General features: G+C 43.2%; 1 protein-coding gene across 1 annotated transcript in view; it reads left to right on the plus strand.

The window, feature by feature from the left end:
* Positions 1-14,098, plus strand: part of RRAS2 (RAS related 2) — a 45,901-nt gene that overhangs the window by 23,185 nt on the left and 8,618 nt on the right. Inside the window, exons 2-4 of the mRNA XM_040608448.1 lie at positions 8,707-8,794; positions 9,529-9,631; positions 12,617-12,725. Of these exons, the coding sequence (XP_040464382.1) occupies positions 8,707-8,794; positions 9,529-9,631; positions 12,617-12,725 (300 nt within the window). The remainder of the gene's footprint in view (positions 1-8,706; positions 8,795-9,528; positions 9,632-12,616; positions 12,726-14,098) is intronic.

Raw genomic sequence — 14,098 nt, forward strand, 5'->3', positions numbered from 1 at the left:
CAGAGCATAAAAGTCAGTTTGATTTCAGGCTTTCATCTTCCCGAGCCTTAGTCCACTGGGTGACCTGCACCATAGGTTGATGCTGCAGAACTAACGTGGCTCTGAAATCCCTAACAGGAGTCACTCCTGCTGAACTATGGATGAGATCTGTGGAATTGCCTAGCATATGGCTATCTAGAGAAGCATCAGTGGAAACAAGTGGTTTATAGATATGAAGTTCAACTGTTCATTTAGGAAATAAGAAAACTAAAAGCATGTAGACAGAATTAAGATCTGTGGATTAGTTTTCAGATTGAAGGTGCTTTGTTCTCTATATCCTTTTTCCCCTCACTCCCCGCATCCTAACTCATGTTTCCCAATGGGAGGGAAGCAAAGTTAGTTTTGTTTTTAGATACTTTGGGTAGTGACTGCAACAAAGCCTGTAAAGAAAAGAGCCATGTTATGTTTGGCTATGTGCAATAAATAGTGCCCATACACTGAACACAGATTTCTTAATAGTTTTTCTGATGTGCTCGTTCAGTTATCAGTGTATATGGAAGGGCAGGGAATGGAGAGAGAAGAGTATGTGGCTGTATAATAAGACTGACTCATGCTTTGCTTAGTGTTTCCAGACAAAGCACAAGGTCTTGACAGTCCTTGCATTGCATAAACAAGTTAAGGGGAAGACTTACCTGTACTTAACCAAGTCAGATGTTTATTTTTGTATCCTACTATATCTTATTCAGAATTTAAGATTTGTATCTCTTGTTTTCAAATCATGTGTTGGGAGGTAATCTTATGAATGTACTCTGAGGCTACCATCAGTTATTCAAGAACTTTGCAATCTTTGTTATGATTTTCTTCTTTAACAGAAACATTAAGTATGTACTTAACCATAAATATCAGTATTATGTAATACATGTAATGCTAGTTCTTCAGGAATAAATGATAGCATCACAGAATCATTTAGCTTGAAAAGACCTTTGAGATCATAAAGTCCAACCGTTAACCCAGGGCTGCCACGTCCATCACTAAACCATGTCCCCAAGCACCACAGCTACGTGTTTTTTAAACACCTCCAGGGACAGTGATTCCGCCACCTCCCTGGGCAGCCTGTTCCAATGCCTGACTGCCCTTTCGGTGAGGAAATTTTTCCTAATATCCAATCTAAACCTCCCCGGCATAGCTTGAGGCTGTTCCCTCTTGTCCTGTTGCTTCTTATCTGGGAGAAGAGACCGACCCCCACCTGCCTGCACCCTCCTGTCAGGGAGTTGTAGGGAGCAATGGAGTCCCCCCTGAAATGAGCTTTTTCAACTTGTGTGTTTCCAAAAGGTTTCACTTGTATATGGCTTACATCATCTTTCCTTTACTATAGCTTTCTTCAGTTTAATCCTCTTCTCTCTTTGTGTGTCAGTTTTCACTGTTCATAAAATTATCAAGTGTTTCTCATCATTGGATAATTGCAGTAATTGTGGTTGCAAATGACATCTCTTTCCCTGGATAGCCATAACAGTGCTGGCAGTATACATTAGTACAGCGGGAAGTAGTGTAAATCAAGGGAAGTATCATGGATTACTTACAAGCACTGACTTACCTTTTAATTTATAGTTTTTGGAAGAAAGGAACAGACGCTCTTACTGTTTGAGTAATTAAAAGAAAGTAGCTCTTAAAGATCTGTATGAATATGGGATAACTGGAGGAGGATACACCTGGCCTTCTGTAGCATGGTCCAGTGTTTTGTTATCTCTGCAGTCTAGTGTTTATTAGCATAATTCTAGACCTTTGGGCCCCTGCTATCCCTGGTGTTCAACACCAAATTCCTTCTTCTACAAAGTGTGCCTCTTTACGTCAGCAAAGCATGCCCAGTGCTATCTCAAGCACTGCTATTGACAGTGGTGGTGGGTTTGCTGTGGGTAGCCCCTGCAGCCTTGCTGGTGCTGTTCCGTGGGGTGCCTGAGCCCTTTGCAGAGGTGGCACACCCTCTTGGCAACCCCATCAGCATCCATCTCCTGTTCTCCCCGTTAGACCTGCCTGGAAAAGCCAGGTCCTACTGAGCCACCTGTGCTTGGGGAGGTATATGGTAAGTAGCAAGCTTGTCAAAGACTCTGAGATCAGTGGTGTGAGCTTTTTTTTGTCTGTCTGTCTTTTCTGTGACCTGAGTGCGTGAGGCTCTGCAAAATACTAAATTTGTATGTTTTGCTGTGTCTGTTCCTTTATCCTGGAATGCAGCCTGGGTTTACGTTTGCTTCCAGAAGTCAGTTCGGGTTTTTTCCTGCAAGTTTTCCTTGTTTTCCAGCCAGCCAGCTCAAATATTTCCAAAGTGATTTGAGGAGCCTCCTTTATCTTGTGAAAGGAGGTTCTTCAGGTAACCTTTTTGGGTGCTGAGGTTCTAGCAGCTGCTTTGCTAGCTTACCAGTTCTGCTCGGTGAGTTAGCTCTGGACCAGAGCCAGCCGTAGTGCTTGAGTCAGGTGGCAGGTTACTGCCACCCATCCTCCAGGAACATGTCTTGGTGACATCGAGCCTGTTTGTGCTCCCCTAGGGACAGGGATGGGAATGTAGATGAAAACTCCTTGAAGGGATCTCTGCCCTCCTGCAGCCTGGAGGGGAGGGCATGGTGTGACCCTGCGGTCACCTTACTATGGACTTGACTGCTGTGTCGCTCTTGCACAAGAGCTGAAGGCAGAGGCTGTAAGATTTCCATGGGTGGTGAGACAGTGAAAGTTAAGAACAGATTTCTGCAGTCAGCCGTTTAGATCTGAATTCCTGGTCTGAGAAAGCTTTTACAGTGTAGCCAAATACCTCAAACAGAAAGGTGTCCACTTGTAGTCCTACTAACTGGCCAGGGCACTACAGTCTTGGTCTTACAACACTGCACTGACTTTGTGACTTGGAACAAATGCCAGAAACATGAAGAAAGCTGTTTGCAAGAGAGAACTTGGTCAGGTTTCCATCTTTTTCTGGGTTAAGTGTTTCTGATCTGTTCACTGCGGTGCATGATGGGGCTGTAGCAGGTACTGTTGTTCGTTCTATACCCATGATGAAGACGTGCCACCACAGATCGTGAATTGGACTTTACATCTGCTGAGTGGGACAGGAACAGACAGATGTTCTTGAAGTGGAGATGAAATGAGGAAAAGAAATGATGGTGTTAGAGGTAGTCTAAGGAGAAACTGCCAAAAGAAATACTCTGTTAAGTAGTGCTTAAAGCCTAGGAGAGGTGTCTTGGGATCATGTATTTCAGGTATTTGGGAATGTACTCAAGTCTAAAGCTGAAGCTTTGGTGTGTAGCATCTACCAACATGTTTGTTTTAAGTTCTAACTTACAAATTTGAGCTAGAAAGGATTTTTGGGCTATTTGCAATGCTGAAATTGTAGATGGTATTTAAATCTGGAGCTGGTCTGTAACTCCAGCTGGAGGGTGGAAACCCTTCTATTTCCTTCCCTTCACCGGGTTGAAACTGAAAATTTAAACGTGGAAAAAATTTAAATAGGCAACTAGTGGCTCTTTGAAACATTAAGTGTATTTAGTAAATACAAATGGAGATTATAGACAAAGAGAGAATGAATATGTATTTTGGCATGTACCACTCCTTTAACTTACTCGTAGTGGTGCGCTTTCGCTGTGCTGGGCTGCGTTTTGTTGCATGTCCTTCAAACTTTGTGTAAAGATAAAAGGAAGCATGTTTTGCAACCAGCCTCTGGGCTGCAGCGTGTAGCAGCTCCCTGTTGATAGTTTCGGACTTTTCTCTCACATTAAAAGTTAAATGTTGATGCAAAAGAAAGCAATCCAGTGGCTTTCCAGCTTGCAGATGTTGGTGACCTTCCAAAGAGTAAATAAGAAAAACTGCATGAGAGCTGTGAAACTGCACTGGGGTTCTCAGTTTTTCAGTGTAAGATCTCTATTTCCATAGTTATTTTTATTAATATATGGAGCGGGATGAGCTTGTAAGCAAGCCCAGCTAATGAAGGAATTCCCTTATGTATATTAAAGGCAGCATAACAGAGGGGGAAGATGATAAACTGAAAGGAGGTTTTCACATGTTCCCCTTGCCAGAAGACTTGAGTGATTGAAACAATGATTTAGGGATTACTATTACCTTAAATAGTAGGTAATATTTAAGGCTGCTAGAGCAGTACTTGGTATAGTTGTGTCATTGTTCCCGAGCACTGCAAGTAGACACTCCTGTGAAGGTCAGGAGGCTGTGTTTGAAATAAGTTTCCAGATTACAAGCGTGCCTATAGGAAGGGATTTTGGTGGTGGGTTGCCCAGCTGCCAGTGATATAGATAGTGGGGATGAGGTGGGTTTTTTTGTTTGTTTTTTGTTTTCCTCTGCAAAACAGCTTGTGTCCTTGGCAGGCTTTCCCATCTCTGGACTTGATTGCCTCAGCACTCTTAGAAAGAGGAAACCTAGAAAACTTGTTGCATAATATTAAATTGGATGGTTGATGAGACTACTGGGCTCGGCTTCTTGTTTCCCTTCTAGGAGGTGGGTGGAAAGCCTTGATTTTTGCTAGTGATTAAGGGAATGTTGTAACAGAAGGACGTGTTCAAGTTACTGTCTTAAGAGATGAAATTTAGTTTCTTCTAACTATTTCCTGGAGGCAGAGGCCAGCTGTGGTGGAGCCAGCTGAATGAGGCTTGGCTCCTCCCGATCTGCCATAGAAACTCCTGGAAGAGCACATGTGACAACCTGGTTGTAATGGGTCACCCTAGAGAGTGCTCCAGTGTGGTGTGTGCCAGCTGGCACCCGAGATACCTGCTGTAGCTTTCTGGTGGTGTCGTTCAGCAGGGCAACTGCCTTCCAGTGTTGGGACTTGCACGTACAGTTTCCGTAAAGGAGACAGCAGCGGGCAAGACCTGGGTATTTGAACACTGGGGGGAGGGTGTGCTCCTCTGGCTTGTCTGGACTCGGTGTCAGTTTAAACCCACTAGGCTGGCAGGGCTTTGCATCTGCTGGGATTGCACTCCTGTTGATCTTTGAAGCAATTATTCCTTGGCTTCTACGAAGTTATTGGGGTCAGGGTATGGTCTTGGGCTTGCTGGGTGTGCAGGCACCTGCCCACTGTGGCAGGTTGGCATTTAGAAGTAAAGGTACAGCCTCACGGGGTGCTTCAGGATATTCTCTGCCATCCCTTAATTCTTCAAACACTGTGCAGCAGCAGCAAGGTCTGTTTCTGCTCACGTTGTGTAGCAGACTGGGTCTGCTACATCTAATTTTTGTAAATGAACCCTGACTGAATGAGGCCTGCAAGCAGCGGCTGACATGCTCCCTGTGGCAAACAGTCCTGGTGCAATTTGGGAAGGCTCCTTCAAAACAGCAGCTATTTCAGGCACATGAGTTTGTCCAGTGCCTGGAGGTAAACCACAATGCTAATTGCCTTGCAAACCTCTCCTGTGGTGGCTGTGACAGCAGATTTGGCAGCACAGCTCTATGGGAGGGAAGAAACTGCTCGTAAGAGACTTGTAAAATGGGGGAGCTCTGGCATCATTCTGAATCTGAGATGCAGCCGATGCTGGATCAGGCCAACTTAGTCCTGTTCCCTTTTTTGCAGGAGGAACAGTGTTCCATCTCTGTACCTAGTATGGCACACTCGCTTTGTGTGTAGTTTCCTTTTTAGAAAAAAACCGACAACACAAAACCAAAGGAAAAACAAACCAGAAAGGGTGGAGGGAATCACAGTAATGACCTGGAGGTGACAGAACACGCTGCAGTTCTTGGCCCTTGGGCAGACAATGAGGAAAATAATGAAGAATTCCTCTGAGGTTATTATGGTTTTCTTTTTCTGACCTTTGTCAGTGAAAAATACTGCTCTTGTTAAAGATAAACCTGCTGCTTTAGGTGATCTTCTAATACTGACTCATGAGAGAGAAATAAATTGATTCCAAATTATCCCTTTTATTTAAAACTTGGCTGACTTTACTGCTTTGTCAATGTAAAGGGTCAGACTAACTGAATTCTTGGGATGGAGGAATGGGAGTTGAAGCTGGAGACAGATAGGGAGTAACTTCAGACAAACTGTGTGCTTTACCTTCTAGTCAGAGTCCTGAATTTCTAGATACACTGGTAGTGACACCATGTTTTAGTCACCTCATGGTTCTTTATAAATACCACTTTGTTTCCTTAATGAAACATAGGACCTAAATTCTATTCCTTGTGATTGTCCCCTCTAAAGTCAGATTCTGTAAATGGCTTTATTTACGGTCTTGTATGTTGATCTAAGTGAATTTCTTTTCCATCTTTCAAAGTCTGTTAAAAACCACAGAAGAATTGGGACCCAGTTCATAGTTTATTAATTCATGCCTCAAAGTCTGTTCTTAAGCTTCTGGATAGCACTTCTTGAGTCATGGATACAAGTAAAAGAAAAAAACAAGGACAGTTTTGGAGCCAGTGTTTTTTTCCTTCTAAATCTTCAGAGAAGCAAGGTAAAGGGACAACTTGTAGTTGGAATAGCATCATCTTGGGGCTGGCTCTGTGGCAAGATGTTCTGCTGCCTGCAAATAGGCACTCTTCTGCTGGAAAACTTGGAAGTTTGATGCTGTGTTTAGGATCCCGTGCCGGTTGGTTTGTTTGAATTTGGGGGGGAGTGGGTTGGTTTGGGTTCCTGTCCTGTGTGGGTGGGGTTTTGGAAAGGGTTGGAGGGGGCTGGTTGCTTAGTGTGCATGAATGTTCTGAACGAGGGAGGAGACCATTTCTTAACCAGGAATGTCCGACTTGACTTACATTCTGAAACACTGTGAGAAAGGAGTGAATTACAGCAGCTCACGTGCCGCAGTAATCTCTGGTGGGAGAGATAGCTAGGGTTCTGTCCTTCTCACAGAGGAACATGGTTGTTTAGTTACTGCTACCTTTAGACAGCTGGTTACACAGTGGTGCTGTTGATGCAGAATGACTGAGACTACTGTGTAGGTGTATCCTGAGCGGACAGTTTACTGATGTCTACTTAAAATGCAAAGGAGATAGGCAGAGCTGATCAGTGTCTCCGATCTAGGGGTCAGCAGTTTTTCAGTATGGTGCCAGCTCGAAATTAATAGATCAACAGCAACCTGCACATGCTCTTCCTGCAGCCAGTTGCATGATGGTGAGGTTATGGTATATGAGCATAGGCTATATATAGTATACACAGCTGGTAAAGTGTGTTAAACTGGCGATGTGTTCCTCCCAGCAAGGCAGCTGCAGCCTGGTCGAGGAGCTCTGCTGGGGAGTCCATGTCCATGCTGTTAACCCAGAAACCTGGTGCAGGCAGGACAAAGGACTGAGCCAGCTCTCCTGGGCAGCTCTGTCTTGAAACTGGCCGTGAACAAACACAGCCATATTAATATGGCTGTACCTGCAAGAGCAGAGTTAACTGCATTCTGCACCAACAGTGATGTGTCTGGAGAATTCTAGTGGGCTAGTGTTCATGGTTTTTTTTTCGTTTGTTTTCCCCACCATGCCATCTGTTAACTTGACTTTGGTAAGCTTGCAGGAACAGATTGGTGTCTCTTGGTATTTTTGAATTTCTGTGATCAGAAAGATGCTTCAGTGACAGCTATTAATTTTGACATGAATAAGGAGATGCGCCCTATTTTTGGTGATACCTTGTTAATGCAAGAACAGCACCCCTCCCTTTTTTTTTTTATTTTTTTTGATTCCTAGGAGCCAGTATTTAGTTTTAAAGCACTCCTGTTTCTCTGCTGGCTTACAGAACTGACTCACGTACGCGGGTGGTACTCCTTCCGTTACTGTGGCATTCATCTGGGTGTGTACATGCCCCGTGTGCTTGGTTTCTGAACAGTCAAGGTAGTACACATCCCCAGTGCCTGCTCCGTTGAGCACGGAGGGGGAGGAATGTGATAGGAGTTCACATTTGTTGTGCCAGTGTGCTTTAGCTTTGAGTGGAGATAACTTTGCTGTGACTGTGTGCAAGCTACAAATCCACTGTTGGAAACCCGAACTTGTTGCCTGCAGGCAGTAGTGCTAGCCTAGAGTTCGATACCAGGTCACAGAGTCTCTAGAAAGATGTACCAGGATGCGCTTTGCTTTGCAGTTTGGGTTGTGGCAGACTGGCAGGATCTGGTGGAGCCTTGTGCTTATTAAGCAGTGGGTGACACCAGGCGTTTGGTGGCTTGTACTACTTTCAGGTAGCTGTCTTTCTGGTGTGTGTGCTTAAAGTCATTAAAACCAGGAGAGAAATCCTGGGAACAAGGATGATCATTTGAAAGTTGAATAGAACTTTAGTGGAAGTGCCACTTGTGCTGTGTGGAGTCGTAGCTAGAAACTGTTATAAAGCTGCTAGAGAATTCTAGCAACAGCTGGGAAAATCCTGGCACTTCCTAAAATTACTGGCTCTGGGAGTGGGGGAGGAAATCCTGGAAACTTCTGACCCCTACCCGAAATTCAGAGAAACGGAAAGTTACTGGAGACCTTAAAAATCAGTGAACCCAAAAGTTTTCTAGGGATTCCTTCTGGGAAATCGTAGGAGTTACCAGAAATCTCTAGAAAATGCTAGAAATTCTGGGGGAATTACAGTAAACTCAGTGACTCAGCTAGTAATTTCTACAATTTACAAGCATTTACTAGGAACAGGAAAGCAGTTACCTGCTTTTTGGATTAAGTAGCACGTGGTTGTACACGGGTAGAACCTGCTCATCTTCCCTAAGCTGTCAGGTGTACGGTTCTAGCGTCTTGCTCGATGAGTGTCCTGCATCGTGCTTGCCTTACACAAACTTGTTTTATTTTCCACAGTCCTATTTTGTTACGGATTATGATCCAACGATTGAAGACTCCTACACCAAGCAATGTGTGATAGATGAAAGAGCTGCGCGCTTGGACAGTGAGTAGCCTGGCTGAAGCAGGGTGCTGGCAGCCCGTAGCTGTTCGTGTCTGTTTGTATCTGTGTGCACAAAACGTGACGCGGGTAAGCAACGGTGCAGCATGTGGCTTTTATGGAAGTGTGCAACTGATGAAAGCTACCTACCTTTGTCTTTTTAATGAGATACCCAGCATTTGAACTGCTTATGCTTTATGTATGTGTGTGTTGTTCTGAATTGCATGTTTTTTTAAGAATTATTCTGGAAGCCTAAGTTGCCTACAGAACTGGGAGAATCTAGATAACTCCTGGCAGCTACCTGGGTGACAAGGTGGAATGAAAAACACATCACTTGGCTGTTGTGTGCTGCCTCTCCCAAGTGCAATATAAATGCTTTGCTTTAAAAGTTTCAGTTCTCTCTTGTCAGTGACTTCTTCAAGAACAAACCAGCGGCCCTCCCAACCCCCATCCCTATGTCTCCCTAAGCATTTTCCAGCTGTTTCAGCTGGTTGTGAAGTAGCAGAAGTCCACCAAACTTTATTGTTCAGTTTGTTTGGTAGGTCTTGAGTTCTTCAGTCTAAGAACTCGTTGGGAATCTTAGCAAAAATCCAGTAGTATCTGTGAAAAGTGACTTCTGCTTAGTTACCATGTACAGGTGGGGCTCTTGCAATATCCTGTTAGGAAGGGTTCTCTTTTTTTCTCAGTCTGTACTCCTAAGAACATGAACTGTACTTAATCAATGTTTTGCTTATGTTCAGTTCTGGATACAGCAGGACAAGAAGAATTTGGAGCCATGCGTGAACAGTACATGAGGACAGGGGAGGGTTTTCTGCTTGTTTTCTCAGTCACTGATAGAGGAAGGTAAGTGATGGAAAGTTACTGAAACAAGTTGTAATTAATCTGTTGTAATTAATCTTAAATTGCTGTTTATCCTTTACTGAAGTAGTCTCAAACAAGAACGTTAAGTGTGCAATCACTCTTAGATTCTGTGGTTTGACGCTCTTTCAGTGCTAATGAAAACCCTTGTTAAACCACTTACTGAAAGCGCCTGTCTCTTGCAGTGGATGGCTTGAAAGCGTACACCAAAAAATGACAACTCTATTCAAGCACTTCATTACAGTCCAGAATACTAGCTCCCTGGAAGCGACAAAAACTTAAACTAAGGGCAACATGCTGTGATGTCTGATCGGTTCTTAGAAATACCCCCTTGCCGTGTGCTAGTCGGTGTCGAGCAGCTGGCTCTGGATTTTTGGACGGGTGTATCCAGTTCAGGGTATGTCTCTATACTTTTTTGCAGGCAGTGCTCGCTGCTTACACCCTGAATTGACTGGAACCTGCATAACTGATCAACCGCAGAGTTGAGATGAAACAATCTGTTTAGAAGCTCACAAGCTTGGTCAGGTAGCTCATGATCATTGTAAGAGTAGGAAACTACCATGTATACAGACAATCAGTTAATATTTTGGCTGTGGTCTTGCTCCATGGAGCTTCTCAGATATGTAGTAGTAAAGAAGTGCTCAGGGATATGTTCTTCCACTTGTTTCGACTTGGAACAGAAGAGCAATAAAATGGTAAAAAAACCAAACAACCCTGTCTGTTTCCCCCCCGCCTTAAAGATTCGGTCTAGGCTCTAATTAAAATAACTTCTGATCTTATTAACTGCTCTATAATGAGCATTAAGACCAATATTCTATGGAGCCTGAGTGTGTTTCCATTGGATTTGTACCGTAACACTTAAGATGCTGCTAAATGTATGCATTCATCTGTCCAGAAGAGACTCTTGCACTTCTGTCAGAGATCTGTGTCTGGATCTAAGGCATACTGAGAATTTGTGTTAACGTAAATATTTTTGCTATAGGTGACTGTAGGTTGTTTGAAGTATTCATGTGAACTCCTTGATTTGTCCGGGGGGGGGGGGGGGACCAACCTAAATTTTTGTTAGCCCCTCTGGCTAAGGGTCTGCCTTGATTTGAAGCAGGTCTTGACACATTAAAACTGCATATTGCTCTCCTCTCTGAAATCCTTCAAAGACTTCTGAAGAGCAGAGTTTTCATTTTTGTTCTGATAGCCATTTGATTCAAGACTTGACTTGCCTGTCAATGAAGTGTCTGTCCTGCTTCTGTGGAGGAAATTAATTCTGAAACAAGAAGAAACCTAGATGCCTTCATTGGTAACTTCCAACTCTCTTCCTCTAGTTGGTACAGGCCTCTGAGCAGAGTATTAAAACGGGGTATCTCAGTGGAGGTCCAGCTGTACGTCATGGCTTACCTTCCTTCCAATTCACCTTTCTTCTTGTGATTGCTTTACACAGATGAAGTGGATTGGCATTGTAATGTCTAACTACATCTTTTTTTTTTTCTTGTTTTTTTTCAAAATGCAGCTTTTACTGATGGTCATCTTGCTTTTAAACTTTGGTTTGCAGATCTAGGTGTAAATGGCTTCAGACTATATGCCTGGAATTAAATATAGTGCTTGGGAAGTCTGTGCTTCAAAGGATATATGATTGTCTGCAAGCATCTGAAGCTCCTTGTATAGTGATTTGTGTAGCTTTAACAGTGTTTACTTGAAAGGAGTGATTTTATTTTTTTTCCTCCAAAAGACTTTGTTTAGGCGAGAATTAACTGTTTAATTGTGTTGTGGTTTAACCCTGGCTGGTAACTATATACCACACAGCCCCTTGCTCACTCCCCTCTCACCCAGAGGGATGGGGAGGAGAATGGGAAAGGAATGTAAAACTTAAGGGTTGAGATAAGAACAATTAAATAGGTAAAGCAAACGCTGCACACACAAGCAAAGCAAGGAATTAATTTCCTACTAGCCACAGCAGGCAGGTGTTCAGCCATCCCAGGGAAGCAGGGCTGCTCACACAGGGGTTACTTGGGAGGACAAATGCCATAATGCCAGATGTCTCCCCCTTCCTCCTCCTTCCCCCCCCAGTTTATATGCTCAGCATGCTGTCATATGGTATGGAATACCTCTTTGGCTAGCTTGGGTCACCTGTCCTGGCTGTGTCCCCTCCCAACTTCCCATGCCCCTCCAGCCCTCTGGCTGGCAGGGCCTGAGAAACCAAAAAGTCCTTGACTGAGTATAAACATCACCCAGCAACAACTGAAAACATTGAGTGTGCTACTAGCATTGTTCTTACACCAAATCCAAAACACAGCACTGCACTAGCTACTGAGAAGAAAATTAACTCAATCCCAGCTGAAACCAGGACAAATAGGTGGCCCTTGGAGCTTTCTGCTTTGCTTGCCTTCACTGGAGCACAGCTGCCGTATTCCTTACTGCTTGAGCAGTGTCAGTACCTGGTTTAACTTAGTTGGTGACTGGAAAGAATTCTGATCACTTAGCCCCTACCATTTTTCTGTTTTTCAAGAAGTAAAATATTCCAGCTTTACAGCTTCCCCCAAAATTCCTAGAAGTAGCCATGGTGGTTGCCAGCTGAAATATTGATCACTAGGGTCTCCAGGCTGTAGTTTAAATGTTCTAGCTAGAGCTGAACTCCAAAGTTAGTGTTTGTAGGATGGACTCTGGTCGCTTGATTCTCCGCAACACATTGGCAGCCAGGTTCCTCTAGGTTGAGACACGGTAAGTGTTCTGCTCGCCCTGCAGCCCCCCTGAAGTCCTGCTCATAGCTCATGCTGTGACTTGAGGATTTTTTTAGTTTGTGTTGAATGATTCTCTAACTGGTCATACTGTGCTAGTGGAGCCTGGTGGGGTGCCCGCAGCTGTCTGTGCTTGTGTGGCAGGGCAAGCCCAAATAGGTGACTCGTTGTTTCTGAACTTCTGCAGAACCTGGGAATCTATGAATTAGTACACTGATGCTCTACTGTTACTCTTTTACAGTTTTGAAGAAATCTATAAGTTTCAACGACAGATTCTAAGAGTGAAAGATCGCGATGAGTTTCCTATGATTCTAGTTGGTAATAAAGCAGATCTGGACCACCAAAGACAGGTAATTCACTTGCTGTTAGTTACTACTCACTTTCTTCTAGAAACTTAATGGTTTTCTTCCCAAAAATAGACTGGGAACAAGAAACAAATGAAAAGAATAACATACCATACTAAGTAATTCCAATGCAAGAAACAGGACTACACTAAGTTTCTGTCCTTGAAGAATCTTAGAAGCATGATGGCATTCCACATATGGCACATCTTCTGTCTGACTCAGTGGGGTTACGTTGAGACCAAATCTATTCGCATACAGAGCTGAGAGCTTTCTGTCATGACTTGATTACTCAGGCATGAACGTGTCCAGTTCCTCTGTTCTGTTCCTCACCACAGCACGCTGTGCCAAGCACAGTGCATTCCAGCACTAGCTCTAACGATCCTGAGACTTCAGTGCTCTTGCTTTTACCGTTCCCTGCTGCTATGTATAAATGAGTAGCCATTTGATGTCTATTTGACCACTAGTCTTCTGCATAACTGACTTAAAACTTTAAAAGTTGGAAGTACAGCAGCACAGTTATTGTTGTATTTATAGATGTTAAAATAAAAGTTTTGAAACTAGTAGATTTCAACCTCTGCTCTAGTTCTAAGAAAGCTTTAAAACACTTGGTTTAGAATGATTTAAGGAGGGGTCTTAAATGTTTTCCCTATTCACTCTTGATTTTTCATGAATCAAACTGATTTGAGCTGAAATGAAAATTATCTTACTATAGCAGCAGGAAAGGAACAGGCATCAAACTTGTATTTTTCTTCAGCAACTGATTTTGGAAGCTTAGTATTTTCTCCTGAGACAGTAAGATGCCTCTTAAAGCTTGGTAGCAAATATGATTGGGGTTTTTTTTTGTCTGACAGTAAACTAAATATTACTAAAATTTCTGTAATTATTTTAAGAGTTTCACAAGCAAAACACAGCTTTAAACAATAAGCTATTCTCAGATTTGTGTACCAGGACGTGACTTAACTTCTGTCTGCAAGTGCTTACATAGGTTTTGTGCTTTGCTAAATAAAGTCTTCCCTCTGTCAAAAACCAATGGCTAGAACAAGAAAAAACTAGACTGAAAACACATAATGTTACAGACTTCAGTAGGTTAGTACGTTGTTGAATTTCTTGAATACTACGTAAAACCTTGAGTATTAAAAAAAAAAAGTTCCCGGTGAGTATGCTCCCATGATTGTCACAACATCTTTACCCCAGAACCTGTGTAGAAAGATTATGACAAAATTAGAACCTGTGCTGAAAGATGCTGTCTTGAAAGAAGTTTTCACAGAATTGGCTCACAAACTCATCAGAGGTAACTTCATGTACTCACACATGCACAGAGCTGTCAGCCTGTCCCCGAGACAGAAGCGAAACACTTCCACTCTTCACTTACCATTGTG

The sequence above is a fragment of the Falco naumanni genome, chromosome 10, assembly GCF_017639655.2.
Source record: "Falco naumanni isolate bFalNau1 chromosome 10, bFalNau1.pat, whole genome shotgun sequence".
Taxonomy (NCBI): domain Eukaryota; kingdom Metazoa; phylum Chordata; class Aves; order Falconiformes; family Falconidae; genus Falco; species Falco naumanni.